The sequence below is a fragment of the Ranitomeya variabilis genome, chromosome 3 (assembly GCF_051348905.1).
Source record: "Ranitomeya variabilis isolate aRanVar5 chromosome 3, aRanVar5.hap1, whole genome shotgun sequence".
Classification (NCBI taxonomy): domain Eukaryota; kingdom Metazoa; phylum Chordata; class Amphibia; order Anura; family Dendrobatidae; genus Ranitomeya; species Ranitomeya variabilis.
Genome location: NC_135234.1, coordinates 622,946,095 through 622,963,118, shown reverse-complemented (window position 1 = coordinate 622,963,118; position 17,024 = coordinate 622,946,095). Strand labels below are relative to the sequence as shown.

Below are 17,024 nucleotides of genomic sequence, written 5' to 3'. Positions count from 1 at the left end.
TTCCCCCAAACTTAAGTATTTTTTATCCTGCCCCCAATAGTAGTAATCTACTATATAATTGTCTAAGGGTCACTTCCGTCTTTCTGTCTGTCCTTCTGTCTGTCTGTCTGTAACGGAAATCCCAAGTCGCTGATTGGTCGCGGCAAAACAACCACAACCAATCAGTGACGGACACAGTCCAGCGGCAAAATGGCAGCTCCTTACTCCCCGCAGTCAGTGCCCGCTCCATACTCCCCTCCAGTCAGCGCTCACACAGGGTTAATGGCAGCGTTAACGGACCGCGTTATGCAGCGGTGTAACGCACTCCGTTAACGCTGCTATTAACCCTGTGTGACCAACTTTTTACTATTGATGCTGCCTATGCAGCATCAATAGTAAAAAGATCTAATGTTAAAAATAATAAAAAAAATAAAAAATAGTTATATACTCACCGTCCGTCGGCCCCTCGGATCCAAAACATGCCTTTCCCGCTCCTCGCGACCCTCAGGTGACTGCTCCATGCATTGCGATCTCGCGAGATGATGACGTAGCGGTCTCGAGAGACCGCTACGTCATCATCTCGCGAGACCACAATGCACTCTTGGGACCGGAGCGCGCGAGGAGCATCGGTAAACGCTTTGCCTGGATCCGGGGGCCAACGGAAGGTGAGTACATAACTATTTTTCATTTTAATTTTTTTTTTAACAGGGATATGATGCCCACATTGCTATATACTACGTGGGCTGTGCAATATACTACGTGGGCTGTGCTATATACTACGTGGGCTGTGCAATATACTACGTGGCTGTGCTATATACTAAGTGGGCTGTGCTATATACTATGTGGGCTGTGCAATATACTACGTGGGCTGTGCTATATACTACGTGGGCTGTGCTATATACTACGTGGGCTGTGCTATATGCTACGTGGCTGTGCAATATACTATGTGGCTGTGCAATATACTATGTGGCTGTGCAATATACTACGTGGCTGTGCTATATACTACGTGGCAGTGTTATACACTACCTGGGCTGCTATATACTACGTGGGCTGTGCTATATACTACGTGGGCTGTGTTATACACTACGTGGGCTGTGTTATACACTACGTGGGCTGTTATATACTACGTGGGCTGTGTTATACACTACGTGGGCTGTGTTATACACTACGTGGGCTGTTATATACTGCGTGCGTGGGCTGTTATATACTACGTGAGCTGTGTTATATGCTACGTAGGCTGTTATAAACTACGTGGCTGTGCTATATACTCCGTGGGCTGTGCTATATACTCCATGGGCTGTGCTATATACTCAATGGGCTGTGTTATATACTACGTGGCTGTGCTATATACTCCGTGGGCTGTGCTATATACTCCGTGGGCTGTGCTATATACTATGTGGCTGTGCTATATACTACGTGGCTGTGCAATATACTACGTGGCTGTGCTATATACTCCGTGGGCTGTGCTATATACTACGTGGCTGTGCAATATACTACGTGGCTGTGCTATGTACTACGTGGGCTGTTATATACTACGTGGCTGTGCTATATACTACGTGGCCGGCCGCGAACAATCAGCGACAGGCGCAGTCCGGCCGCGAATTGGTGCGGGATTTGAACCACGCTTGCTTCGCTAATCCTGTGTATTCAATGTATTATTCTAAAATCTTCATAAATAAACTACATACATATTCTAGAATACCCGATGGGTTAGAATCAGGCTACCATCTAGTAGTAAATAAAAAGCCAGTTCACAAAAAACTTCCACTGGGCTGCTATGATATTGCCAATACATAGTACACACTCAGAAGTTGAGATCCTACTCTACTATCTTTAGCAGAGACTAAATAATCGGCAGCATCGAGAACAATATGGGTTTGTACTGAGCATTGTAGCTGTAAATACAGCAGCAAATTGAAATTGAAATACAGTAGAAAGCAGAAACAATATTTCTGTGTGTAACTCTGGCTCTTCTCAGATTGTTTATTACCATAGACCACATCAGAGTTGAATGTGCAGAGAAACAAAGATACTCTAAATGTAGACCAGTACAAGTTTTTTAATGAAACTTAATAATTAAAAATTATTTTTTAGACCCAAAAACATGCATTTAGGTAAAAATATTGTTCCCAGAGGTGAACTGAGGACTAAAGTGATCTATCTGAGATTCAAAATCTTCCACAGTGTATTCTTTCAAAATGTCTTAAGAAAGTGGGATACGGTTGAGAATGACTCCTAGTTGTGACGCTACACATTAGGACTTCTGACATAAAGTACATCTGTAGCTAGAATGGAACACATGACTGACATACAAGGAAATGTGTAAATTGATGAGAGCATATTTTTTTGAAACAAAACGTACAAAGCCGTTTAAGGCCATTAGTAGAGGTTTCTATGATTTCTAGATGTTTGAAAACCCATACCTGAGAAAGTGGAGGTGGTCCAGCCATGGGTGGGATCATAGGCGGCAACATTACATGTGGTATTGGAGGCATTGCTGGAGGTCTTTGTCCTATTGGTGGTAGTCCAATCGGTGGAAAAGGAGGTGGAAGACCTGGTGGTGGCAGCTATGAGAAGACACAACAAAAAAGTGATTAACAGAGACAGAATAGAAACGCTGGACCAAATGGGAGAGTACAAATGTGCCCTGCAGTGTCATTCTTGACACTGATACTGCCAGTGTTACAGGCTTGAGTGGAGCCGCAGGGTATATGTCTTAGGGTACCGTCACACAGTACCATTTACATGCTCTCACTTTCCGGCCGGCGCTCACAGTCAGAGCGGAAAGCAGACTGCAAGGGACCTGACGGACATCAGATGGTGTGTATGTACTGTTTGGTTTTTTTTACTTTTACGCTGGTAACCACGGTAAACATCGGGTTACTAAGCGCGGCCCTGCGCTTAGTAACCCGATGTTTACCCTGGTTACCAGCGAACGCATCGCTGGATCGCTGTCACACACAACGATCCAGCGATGACAGCGGGAGATCCAGCGACGAAAGAAAGTTTCAAACGATGTGCTACGACGTACGATTCTCAGCTGGGTGCCTGATCGCAGTAGCGTGTCAGACACTGCGAGATCGTAACGATATCGCTAGAACGTCACGTCACGTCACTAAAAATGCCACTGTGTGACGGTACCCTAAAGCTGTCACACAAAGTCCTATCAGGCCCTGATAAGAGGTCCACCTTAAATCAGGATTCCACAGATCCTGCTGTCGCAATATGAGTGCTGCTGGTCATTTTCCTACCAGCTAATCACTTGATATAGTTCTCTTTCAGATTTCTAGCTGCCATCTAAAAGGTTAGCTGTCATCTCTGACACCAATGAAGATGAATAAGAGGAAGGAGAAAAGCAGCTGTCAGACACCTTTGTTTCCAACCTGTCAGATTCGTTTCCTCTGAAGGAAGACATAGAGGATGGTTGGGCTGTTACCATAGACATTGGAAAAGTGGAAATCCCTGTAAAATCAATAGAGTCCACTAACTTGCAACTAAACCCAAAAACACAACTAATGGTTTTTTTTATATTAAGTTCAAGATATAAAACACAGACACAAGGACAAATTGGTGGGTGAGTAGCTGTAGGAGCCCCAGAAAAAAAAATCCCACTCATAGAAGAACATATGTATGCATGATAAGCAATCATATAAACACAGTACAGGATATATACCACACACACCATCACACACACCTTAACATCTTAGGCTATGTTCACAGGTCCAGTATGTATTTCTGCTTTTTTCATCCATATAGAGAATACAAAAACAGAAATAAAAGGATCCAGTACTGGATCCAATCAGTGAAATAGGGATGGAAATGTTCAAAATTCTCAACAATTACAGTGGCATGTAAAGTTTGGGCACCCCTTGTCAAAATTACTGTTATTGTGAGCAGTTGAGCAAGCTAGAGATGAAATGCTCAGATCATGGGCCTGTGAGGGCCATTGTAAAACCTTCAGCTTGCGCCTTTTGAGGTAGTCTATTGTGGATTTTGACGTTTGTTTAGGATCCTTATCCATTTCTAGAAGCCATCCTCTTTTCAACTTCAGCTTTTTTACAGATGGTGTTATGTTTGCATCAAGAATTTGTAGAAATTGAATTTAATCTATTCTTCCCTCTACCTGTGAAATGTTCCCAGTGCCATTGGCTATGACACAACCCCAAAGCATGATTGATCCACCCGCATGTTTAATGGTTGATGACATGTTCTTTTCCTGAAATTCTGTGCCATTTTTTCCAAAATGCATCAGGCTTGTTTAGATGTTCTTTTGCATACTTCTAACACTGAATTTTATGGTGCAGAAGCAGGAGAGGTTTTCTTCTGATGACTATTCCATGAAGGCCATATTTGTGCAGGTGTCTCAGAACAGTAGAACAATGTACCACAACTCCAGAGTCTACTAAATCTTTTTTGAAGTTCTTTTTCACTAAGCAGGGGTTCTGATTTGCCTCTCTAGCAATCCTACCAGCAGCTCTCACTGAAACTTTGCTTGGCCTGCCAGATCTTATATTGACCTCCACTGTCCCTGTTAACTGCCAATTCTAAATTACATTTTGAACTGAGGAAAGGGAGACTTGAAAACGCTTTGCTATTTTCTTATATCCTTCTACTGCTTTGTGGTTCTCCACCATTTTCGGTGTCAGAGTGATAGACAGCTGCTTAGAAAAAACCATGGCTGCTGTTTTTTGGCACAAGGTTAGAGGAGGCTGGGTTTTTATAAAGCTGGGAAATTTGCATCACCTGGGCTTTCCCAAACATGATAGTGAACAATCCATAATCCTAACTGGCTAATTAAGGTCTGAAATCATGGTCAAAGTTATCTGAGCACACAAATCTCCAATGGTGCAGCCGAAATGGTGCAGCCAAAAAGGATGCAAGGTATCCAAAAATCACCACTCAAAGAGGTATGTAGTATTAAAATAGAATATAAATTTTATTACAAATTATCACATATTAAAAAAACTTCAATCAAAAAGTAAACCTGAAACATGTTAGAGGAATCAAGGAGGAAATTAATCAGGTATAAAAAGGTGGCAAGAGTGGAGTAAGGTCAGGCTGTACTAATAGCATAGATATACAGTTAGGTCCATATATATTTGGACAGAGACAACATTTTTCTAATTTTGGTTCTAGACATTACCACAATGAATTTTAAACAAAACAATTCAGATGCAGTTGAAGTTCAGACTTTCAGCTTTCATTTGAGGGTATCCACATTAAAATTGGATGAGGGGTTTAGGAGTTTCATCTCCTTAACACGTGCCACCCTGTTTTTAAAGGGACCAAAAGTAATTGGACAATTGACTCCAAAGCTATTTCATGGACAGGTGTGGGCAATCCCTTCGTTATGTCATTCTCAATTAAGCAGATAAAAGGACTGGAGTTGATTTGAGGTGTGGTGCTTGCATTTGGAAGGTTTTGCTGTGAAGTAAACATGCGGTCAAAGGAGCTCTCCATGCAGGTGAAACAAGCCATCCTTAAGCTGCGAAAACAGAAAAAAATCATCCGAGAAATTGCTACAATATTAGGAGTGGCAAAATTTACAGTGTGGTACATCCTGAGAAAGAAAGAAAGCACTGGTGAACTCATCAATGCAAAAAGACCTGGGCGCCCACGGAAGACAACAGTGGTGGATGATCGGAGAATAATCTCCATGGTGAAGAGAAACCCCTTCACAACAGCCAACCAAGTGAACAACACTCTCCAGGAGGTCGGTGTATCAATATCCAAATCTACCATAAAGAGAAGACTGCATGAAAGTAAATACAGAGGGTTCACTGCACGGTGCAAGCCACTCATAAGCATCAAGAATAAAAAGGCTTGACTGGACTTTGCTAAAAAACATCTAAAAAAGCCAGCACAGTTCTGGAAGAACATTCTTTGGACAGATGAAACCAAGATCAACCTCTACCAGAATGATGGAAAGAGAAAAGTATGGCGAAGGCGTGGTACAGCTCATGATCCAAAGCACACCACATCATCTGTAAAACACGGCGGAGGCAGTGTGATGGCTTGGGCATGCATGGCTGCCAGTGGCACTGGGTCACTAGTGTTTATTGATGATGTGACACAGGACAGAAGCAGCCGAATGAATTCTGAGGTATTCAGAGACATACTATGTGCTCAGATCCAGCCAAATGCAGCCAACCTGATTGGTCGTCATTTCATACTACAGATGACAATGACCCAAAACATAAAGCTAAAGCAACCCAGGAGTTTATTAAAGCAAAGAAGTGGAATATTCTTGAATGGCCAAGTCAGTCACCTGATCTCAACCCAATTGAGCATGCATTTCACTTGTTAAAGACTAAACGTCAGACAGAAAGGCCCACAAACAAACAGCAACTGAAAACCACCGCAGTGAAGGCCTGGCAGAGCATCAAAAAGGAGGAAACACAGCGTCTGGTGATGTCCATGAGTTCAAGACTTCAGGCAGTCATTGCCAACAAAGGGTTTTCAACCAAGTACTAGAAATGAACATTTTATTTAAAATTATTGAATCTGTCCAATTACTTTTGGTCCCTTTAAAAACAGGGTGGCACATGTTAAGGAGCTGAAACTCCTAAACCCTTCATCCAATTTTAATGTGGATACCCTCAAATGAAAGCTGAAAGTCTGAACTTCAACTGCATCTGAATTGTTTTGTTTAAAATTCATTGTGGTAATGTCTATAACCAAAATTAGAAAAATGTTATCTCTGTCCAAATATATATGGACCTAACTGTATATAAACCCTACATACCATAGATGCCAAAAAAAAGATAAATAATTGTATGAATATACAAATATGGGCAAAGTTTTGTAGATCCACATGGGGAGGGGTACAGAGTAAAGCTTACCCATAGTGCAGTTGGTCGACCACCCACAGTGCCAAGAACACCCCAACGCGTCTTTCGCTGATCCGCTTTCTTGAGAAAGCTGATTTGTGTTCTCAGATAACTCTGACCAAGATTTCAGACTTTAATTAGCTTTTTCCTCTTAATATATTCCAATCATCATATTATATAGCACGGTGTACTTACAATTGCTTGTTTTGCCCTTCTACCCAGCTAATTATTCTCTTTTTCCATTAGGTTCATAACATCAAATGATTAACCCCTTTACCCCCAAGGGTGGTTTGCACGTTAATGACCGGGCCAATTTTTACAATTCTGACCACTGTCCCTTTATGAGGTTATAACTCTGGAACGCTTCAACGGATCTTGGCGATTCTGACACTGTTTTCTCGTGACATATTGTACTTCATGATAGTGGTAAAATTTATTTGATATTACCTGTGTTTATTTGTGAAAAAAACGGAAATTTGGCAAAAATTTTGAAAATTTCGCAATTTTCCAACTTTGAATTTTTATGCAATTAAATCACAGAGATATGTCACACAAAATACTTAATAAGTAACATTTCCCACATGTCTGCTTTACATCAGCACAATTTTGGAACCAAAATTTTTTTTTGTGAGGGAGTTATAAGGGTTAAAAGTTGACCAGCAATTTCTCATTTTTACACCACCATTTTTTTTTAGGGACCACATCTCATTTGAAGTCATTTTGAGGGGTCTATATGATAGAAAATAACCAAGTGTGACACCATTCTAAAAACTGCACCCCTCAAGGTGCTCAAAACCACATTCAAGAAGTTTATTAACCCTTCAGGTGTTTCACAGGAATTTTTGGAATGTTTAAATAAAAATGAACATTCAACTTTTTTCACAAAAAATTTACTTCAGCTCCAATTTGTTTTATTTTACCAAGGGTAACAGGAGAAAATGGCCCACTAAAGTTGTTGTACAATTTGTCCTGAGTACGCCGATACCCCATATGTGGGGGTAAACCACTGTTTGGGCGCATGGCAGAGCTCGGAAGCGAAGGAGCATCATTTGACTTTTCAATGCAAACTTGACTGGAATTGAGATGGGATGCCATGTTGTGTTTGGAGAGCCCCTGATGTGCCTAAACATTAACCCCCCCCCCCCCCCACAAGTGACACCATTTTGGAAAGTAGACCCCCTAAGGAACTTATCTAGATGTGTGGTGAGCACTTTGACTCATTAAGTGATTCACAGAAGTTTATAATGCAGAGCCGTAAAAATAAAAAATCATATTTTTTCACAAAAATGATCTTTTCGCCCCAATTTTTTATTTTCCCAAGGGTAAGAGAAGAAATTGGACCACAAAAGTTGTTGTGCAGTTTGTCCTGAGTACGCTGATACCCCATATGTGGGGGTAAACCACTGTTTGGGCACATGGGAGAGCTCGGGAGGGAAGGAGCGCCGTTTGACTTTTCAATGCAAAATTGACAGGAATTGAGATGGGACGCCATTTTGCGTTTGGAGAGCCACTGATGTGCCTAAACATTGAAACCCTGCTGGTGCATTTGTTTGGAGGCTTCAGCAAGTAATCATCTCTGCTTTTTTCTCTGTGATTTTTTTCAATTTTCTGGAGGATTTTTAAGTCCTCTTTTTGTGTCTGTGAGCTTTTACTCAATGTTTAGCACAGGACCGGCAAAATGTAAGGACCCTTGACGCGGGTTGCCGGCTTACATATTGAGGCCCCAACATAAACTAATACCTTACATACATTGATATGTGGGGTTTTTTTTGCACTTTATCTTGCAGGGCGCAGTCGGACCAAGATGGCTCTGTAAACTGTAGGCCTCTATTCACACAGCATGCATTTTGTAGCACTGGGCGGCCCGCCTGTATGTGCGTTAGTAATAGGCTGTAAACCAGATGCTCTGCATTGCCTGTGTGAACAATGCCACATACATGTGCACCAATGCCAAACAGCCAACACTGGATTGAAAGTGGTTGTTTCATCGGTATTTTTTGCACCTGTTTTTTGCCATCATTAATCGGGTCCGATGCGCCCTGCTGGTGCATTTGTTTGGAGGCTTCAGCAGGTAATCATCTCTGCTTTTTTCTCTGTGATTTTTTTTAAACATTGAAACCCCCCACAAGTGACACCATTTTGGAAAGTAGAACCCCTAAGGAACTTATCTAGATGTGTTGTGAGAGCTTTGAACCCCCAAGTGTTTCACTACAGTTTATAACGCAGAGCCGTGAAAATAGAAATTCTTTTTTTTTTCCACAAAAATTATTTTTAGCCCCCAGTTTTGTATTTTTCCAAGGGTAACAGTTGAAATTGGACCCCAAAAGTTGTTGTCCAATTTGTCCTGAGTACGCTGATACCCAATATGTTGCGGTAAACCCGTTTGGGTGTACGGGAGTGCTCGGAAGGGAAGGAGCACTGTTTTACTTTTTCAACGCAGAATTGGCTGGAATTGAGATCGGATGCCATGTCGCGTTTGGAGAGCCCCTGATGTGCCTAAACAGTGGAAACCCCCCAATTATAACGGAAACCCTAATCCCAACGGTAACCCTAACCACACCCCTAACCCTGACACACCCCTAATCCTAATCCCAACCCTATTTCCAACCGTAAATGTAATCCAAACCCTAAGCCTAACTTTAGCCCCAACCCTAACCCTAACTTTAGCCCCAACCCTAACTGTAGCCCTAACCCTAACCCTAGCCCTAACCCTAACCCTAGCCCTAACCCTAAGGCTACTTTCTCACTAGCGTCGTACGACGCACGACGAATTGCGTCGTTGCGACGTACCGACGCAAGCAGTGAAAGCGCCGCACAACGGGGGCAGCGGATGCTGTTTTTCAACGCATCCGCTGCCCCATTGTGATGTGCGGGGAGGCGGGGGCGGAGTTCCGGCCGCGCATGCGCGGTCGGAAAAGACGGTCTCGATGCACCAAAAAAAGGTTACATGCAACGTTTTTTGGTGGCGACGGACCGACGCAACACGACGCAACCGTCGCACGACGGTTGCAACGTGTGGCAATGCATCGCACTGCGTCGCTAATGCAAGTCTATGGAGAAAAAACGCATCTTGCAAGCACTTTTGCAGGATGCACGACGTAGTGCACGACGCTAGTGTGAACGTAGCCTAACTCTAGCCCTAACCCTAACTCTAGCCCTAACCCTAGCCCTAACCCTAACGGGAAAATGGAAATAAATACATTTTTTTTTAATTTTTGAATTTTTCGCTAACTTAGGGGGTGATGAAGGGGGGTTTGATTTACTTTTATAGTGGGGTTTTTAGCGGATTTTTATGATTGGCAGCCGTCACACACTGAAAGACGCTTTTTATTGCAAAAAATATTTTTTGCGTTACCACATTTTGAGAGCTATAATTTTTTCATATTTTGGTCCACAGAGTCATGCGAGGTCTTGTTTTTTGCGGGACGAGTTGACGTTTTTATTGGTAACATTTTCGGGCACGTGACATTTTTTGGTCGCTTTTTATTCCGATTTTTGTGAGGCAGAATGACCAAAAACCAGCTATTCATGACTTTCTTTTGGGGGAGGCGTTTATACTGTTCCGCGTTTGGTAAAATGGATAAAGCAGTTTTATTCTTCGGGTCAGTACGATTACAGCGATACCTCATTTATATCATTTTTTTATGCTTTGGCGCTTTTATACGATAAAAACTATTTTATAGAAAAAATAATTATTTTTGCATTGCTTTATTCTGAGGACTATAACTTTTTTATTTGTTCTTTGATGACACTGTATGGCGGCTTGTTTATGGCGGGACAAGATGACGTTTTCAGAGGCACCATGGTTATTTAGATCCGTCTTTTTGAATGCGTGTTATTCCACATTTTGTTTGGCGGTATGATAATAAAGCGTTTTTTGCCTCGTTTTTTTTTTTTTTTTTTACGGTGTTCTCTGAAGGGGTTAACTAGTGGGACAGTTTTATAGGTCGGGTCATTACGGACGCGGCGATACTAAATATATGTACTTTTATTGTTTGTTTGTTTTTTATTTAGATAAAGAAATGTATTTATAGGAACAATAAATTTTTTTTGGGGGGGAGGGAATTTTTTTTAATGTGAATATTTTTTTTTTACACTATGACATTGCCCCAGGGAGGGGGGGGGGCATCATGTTATAGTGTAAGATCGCTGATCTGACACTTTGCTGTGCACTGTGTCAGATCGGCGATCTGCCATGCACAGCTGCTGGCTTCCTGGCGCCTGCTCTGAGCAGGCGCTGTGAAGCCACCTCCCTGCAAGACCCGGATGCCGCAGCCATTTCGGATCCAGGCCTGCTGCAGCGAGGGGGAGGTAAGAGACCCTTGGAGCAACGCGATCACATCGCGTTGCTCTGGGGGTCTCAGAGAAGTACGCAGGGAGCCCCCTCCCTGCGCGATGCTTCCCTATACCGCCGGAACACTGCGATCATGTTTGATCGCAGTGTGCCGGGGGTTAATGTGCCAGGGGCAGTCCGTGACCGCTCCTGGCACATAGTGCTGGATGTCAGCTGCGATAGTCAGCTGACACCCAGCCGCGATCGGCCGCGCTCGCTCCGTAAGCGCGGCCGATCGCATATGACGTACTATCCCGTCACTGGGAATTAAGTCCCAGGTCACCTTGACGGGATAGTACGTCATGTGGGATTAAGGGGTTAAACACTGACTAGCTGAATCCTTCTAAGCTCTATGTAGAAACAGGAGGTCAATTTTTGCTGAATGAATGAGTCAAAAGTCACTGCAAAAGTCTCTGCCAGGGAAAAGAGAGAGCAGCTGGGTAGAAAGGCAAAACAAGCAATTGTAAGTACACAGTGCTATATAATATGATGATTGAAATATATTAAGAGGAAAAACTTTGCTGTGAGGGCTTATTAAGTCGCTTTTAATATAAACCTGAGCCATCATGGTAAGAGGCAATCCTTTATTCTAATTTGCCTTTAAGCAAGCTCTTCTCAAAAGTTTACAAAGAACTTACTGTATATACTCGTGTATAAGCTATGATTTTCAGCACATTTTTTTGTGCTGAAAACACTCCCCTCGGATTATACACGAGTCATGGCCCAGAAAGCCGGCGGGGGTGGAGGAGGGGAGCAGCAGCAGGAGCCGGCAGCTGTGACATCATATTCACCCTCCTTGCGCCGTCGTTGAACGTCCTTGCATCTCCATTGCCCCGCTGCGGTAGCGCTTCCTGTGCTGAACGGTCACGTGGTACCGCTCATTAAGCTAATGAATATGCACGCGTCTCCACTACCATAGGCGTGGAACGCATATAGTGGTACCACGTGACCGCTCAGCACAGGAAGAGCTGACATCGGGACAACGGAGATGCAGGGACGTGCAGGAAGGTGAGTACGACAGGGAGGATGGGGGAGAACAGGGGAGAGCCGAGCCATGCATACAAGGATGGGACGGGGGGAGCCGAGCCATGCATACAAGATGGGACAGGGGGAGCCATGCATGCAAGATGGGACGGGGAAGCCATGCATACAAGGATGGGACGGGGGAGCCGAGCCATGCATACAAGATGGGAAGGGGGAGCCATGCATACAAGATGGGACAGAGGGAGCCATGCATACAAGGATGGGACGGGGGAGCCGAGCCATGCATACAAGATGGGAAGGGGGAGCCATGCATACAACGAGGGGACTGGGGGAGCCATGCATATAACAGGGGGAGCCACACATACCAGGACAGGGATGAGTGGACAATGCATACCCGGCTTATACTCGAGTCAATAAGCTTACCCAGTTTTCCGTGGCAAAATTAGGTGCCTCGGCTTATACTCGGGTCGGTTTATACTCGAGTATATACGGTATCCTCAAAAATGTTGAACTACTTATTAGCCTGAGAGATGGAGGAAAATAATTATTTTCAACAACCACTGGCTGTCTTAGTCCTTAAAGAAGCCCTACCATGAACTTGTTTTCCCTCTAAATCTGTGTATTTGCATATAGTGTACTCTCATTGTGTTAATGTGCTCCCCTACATCCATCTTCTCCAATATCCAGAGCCATTAGGCCATGTGCACACGTTCAGGATTTTTTGCGTTTTTTCGCTATAAAAACGTGATAAAAACGCGAAAAAAACGCTTACATATGCCTCCTATTATTTACAGGGTATTCCGCATTTTTTGTGCAAATGTTGCAATTTTTTCCGCGAAAAAAACGCATCGTGGAAAAAAAAGCAACATATTCATTAAAAATGCGGAATTGCGGGGATTCCGCACACCTAGGAGTGCATTGATCTGCTTACTTCCCGCACGGGGCTGTGCACACCATGCGGGAAGTAAGCAGATTATGTGCGGTTGGTACCCAGGGTGGAGGAGAGGAGACTCTCCTCCACGGACTGGGCACCATATAATTGGTAAAAAAAAAAGAATTAAAATAAAAAATAGTGATATACTCACCCTCTGATGGCCCCCGAAGTGTTCCCGCCTTTGCGGTGCATGCTCTCTCTTCCGTTCCTATAGATGGTGTGGTTCAGGACCTGTGATGACGTCGCTGTCTTGTGATTGGTCGTGTGACCGCTCATGTGACTCACGAGACCAATCACAAGCCGCGACGTCATCGAAGGTCCTGAACCACACCGGCATCTATAGGAACGGACGCCGCTGAGGAGATTGGCTGTCTGCAGAGGGTGAGTATAACCATTTTTTTATTTTTTTAATTATTTTTAAATATTCTATCTTTTACTATAGATGCTGCATAGGCAGCATCTATAGTAAAAAGTTGGTCACACTTGTCAAACAGTATGTTTGACAAGTGTGACCAACTTGTCAGTCAGTTTTCCAAGCGATGCTACAGATCGCTTGGAAAACTTTAGCATTCTGCAAGCTAATTACGCTTGCAGAATGCTAAAAAAAACGCGAAAAAAAAACGGAAAAAAAACGCAAAATAAAAATGCGGATTTCTTGCAGAAAATTTCCGGTTTTCTTCAGGAAATTTCTGCAAGAAATCCGGACGTGTGCACATACCCTTATGCTCCTCTTCTGAGTGACCTCCCTGCTCTTCAGACTCTTGAGGTGACACTGCGCTCTGCGTGACCTTGGAGTAGCTTTTACAGTGTAAGCCTATAGAGCGTCAGAATGAGACATGGTAGATTTATATTATAAAAGCGACTTCCAACTCACGCATAGAGCATAGAGAGAGCTGGACAGACTGAAGTGCGGTGACATCACTCAGAATAGGACCGAAACTGCGATGGATACCAAAGAAGATGGCGGTAGGAAAGCATAATAACACACTGAGAGTAAACTACATACACACAGATTTAGATTAAAAGAAGTTCTTTAACCCCTTCTTGACCCAGCCTATTTTGACCTTAATGACCTGGCCGTTTTTTGCAATTCTGACCAGTGTCCCTTTATGAGGTAATAACTCAGGAACGCTTCAACGGATCCTAGCGGTTCTGAGATTGTTTTTTCATGACATATTGGGCTTAATGTTAGTGGTAGATTTAGGTCGATAATTTTTGCGTTTAATTGTGAAAAAAATGGAAATTTGGTGAAAATTTTGAAAATTTCGCAATTTTCAAATTTTTAATTTTTATTCTGTTAAACCAGAGAGTTATGTGACACAAAATTGTTAATAAATAACATTACTCACATGTCTACTTTACATCAGCACAATTTTGGAAACATTTTTTTTGCTAGGAAGTTATAAGGGTTAAAATTTGACCAGCGATTTCTCATTTTTACAACGAAATTTACAAAACCATTTTTTTTAGGGACCACCTCACATTTGAAGTCAGTTTGAGGGGTCTATATGGCTGAAAATACCCAAAAGTGACACCATTCTAAAAACTGCACCCCTCATGGTGCTCAAAACCACATTTAAAAAGTTTATTAACCCTTCAAATGCTTCACAGCAGCAGAAGTAAAATGGAAGGAAAAAATGAACATTTAACTTTTTAGTCACAAAAATTATCTTTTAGCAACATTTTTTTTATTTTCCCAAGGGTAAAAAGAGAAACTGGACCCCAAAAGTTATTGTACAATTTGTCCTGAGTACGCCGATACCCCATATGGGGGGGGGGGGGGAACCACTGTTTGGGCGCACGACAAGGGAAGGAGCGCCATTTGACTTTTTCAATGAAAAATTGGCTCCAATCTTTAGCGGACACCATGTCGCGTTTGGAGAGCCCCTGTGTACCTAAAGATTGGTGCTCCCCCCCACAAGTGACACCATTTTGGAAACTAGACCCCCCAAGGAGATTATCTAGATGCATAGTGAGCACTTTGAACCCCCAGGTGCTTCACAAATTGATCCGTAAAAATGAAAAAGTACTTTTTTTTCACAAAACATTTCTTTTAGCCTCAACTTTTTCATTTTCACATGGGCAACAGGATAAAATGGATCCTAAAATGTGTTGGGCAATTTCTCCTGAGTACACTGATACCTCATATGTGGTCACAAACCACTGTTTGTGCACACGGCAAGGCTCGGAAGGGAAGGAGCGCCATTTGACTTTTGAATGAAAAATTTGCTCCAATCGTTAGCGGACACCATGTCGTGTTTGGAGAGCCCCTGTGTACCTAAAGATTGGAGCTCCCCCACAAGTGACCCCATTTTGGAAACTAGACCCATCAAGGAACTTATCTAGATGCATAGTGAGCACTTTGAACCCCCAGGTGCTTCACAAATTGATCCGTAAAAATGAAAAAGTACTTTTTTATCACAAAAAAATTCTTTTACCTCAATTTGTTCATTTCCACATATGCAACAGGATAAAATTGATCCTAATATTTAATGGGCAATTTCTCCTGAGTACACTGATACCTAACATGTGGGGGTAAACCACTGTTTGGGCACACGACAGGGCTCGGAAGGGAAGGAGCGCCATTTGACTTTTTCAATGAAAAATTAGCTCCAATCGTTAGCGGACACCATGTCGCGTTTGGAGAGCCCCTGTGGGCCTAAACACTGGAGCTCCCCAACATTTGACCCCATTTTGGAAACTAGACCTCCCATGGAACTAATCTAGATGTGCGGTGACCACTTTAAACCCCCAAGTGCTTCACAGAAGTTTATAACGCAGAGCCGTGAAAATACAAAATCATTTTTCCTTCCTCAAAAATTATTTTTTAGCCCTCAATTTTTTTATTTTCACAAGAGTAACAGGGGAAATTAGACCCCAAAATTTGTTGTCCAGTTTGTCCTGAGTACGCTGATACCCCATATGTGGGGGGAGCCACTGTTTGGGCACACGTCGAGGCTCGGAAGGGAAGTAGTGACGTTTTGGAATGCAGACTTTGATGGAATGGTCAAATATATTTTCTTTATTTTATTATTGTCCCTACCTATGGGGGTGATAAAGGGGAGGTTCATTTACTATTTTTTTTATTTTGATCACTGTGATAGGTTTTATCAGTGATCAAAATGTACCTGGAACGAATCTGCCGGCCGGCAGATTCGGCAGGTGCACTGCGCATGCGCCCTCCATTTTGGAAGATGGCGGCGCCCAAGGAGCAGACGGATGGATACCGGGAGGCTCGGGAAGTATGAGGGGGGGATCGGAGAATGGGGGGGTGGGATCGGAGCACGGGGGGAGCGGACAGGAGGACGGGGGAGCGGACAGGCAGATGGAGGGGAGCAGAGCACAGGACGGAGGACTGGGGAGGCGATCGGTGGCGGTGGGGCGGGGGGCAGATCGCGGTCTCCAGCCATGGCCGATGATATTGCAGCATCGGCCATGGCTGGATTGTAATATTTCACCAGTTTTCATAGGTGAAATATTACAAATCCCTCTGATTGGCTGTTTCACTTTCAACAGCCAATCAGAGCGATCGTAGCCACGGGGGGGGTGAAGCCACCCCCCTGGGCTGAAGTACCAGTCCTCCTGTCCCTGCAGATCGGGTGAAATTGGAGTTAACCCTTTCACCCGATCTGCAGGGACGCGATCCCTCCATGACGCCACATTGGCGTCACAGGTCGGATTGGCACCGACTTTCATGACGCCTATGTGGCGTCACAGGTCGGGAAGGTGTTAAACACTCTCCTGGTTTTGCTACATGCAAAAAAAAAAAAAAAGAAAACTCATTCAAAATCTTAACTGGGTAGTATAGGACCCCTGATGTTGTGAATTCTGCTCTTGGGCTACCTCCGGTGGTTATAAGTGGTAGCGCTGCTGTCTTTGGATCGCAGCATTCATCAGGTGTGTCCACTTATTGCAATTCTGACTGGGCTATTTAGTATTGCTTGATCCTTTAGTTAGTGCCAGT

At 43.4% G+C, this 17,024-nt stretch overlaps 1 protein-coding gene across 5 annotated transcripts in view; it reads right to left on the bottom strand.

The window, feature by feature from the left end:
- The window catches only part of PRPF40B (pre-mRNA processing factor 40B), a 139,211-nt gene that overhangs the window by 116,247 nt on the left and 5,940 nt on the right, over positions 1 to 17,024 (bottom strand). For all 5 annotated transcript variants that reach the window (XM_077297432.1, XM_077297431.1, XM_077297434.1 and 2 more), the window contains exon 3: positions 2,403 to 2,546. In XM_077297432.1, the coding sequence (XP_077153547.1) occupies positions 2,403 to 2,546 (144 nt within the window). The remainder of the gene's footprint in view (positions 1 to 2,402; positions 2,547 to 17,024) is intronic.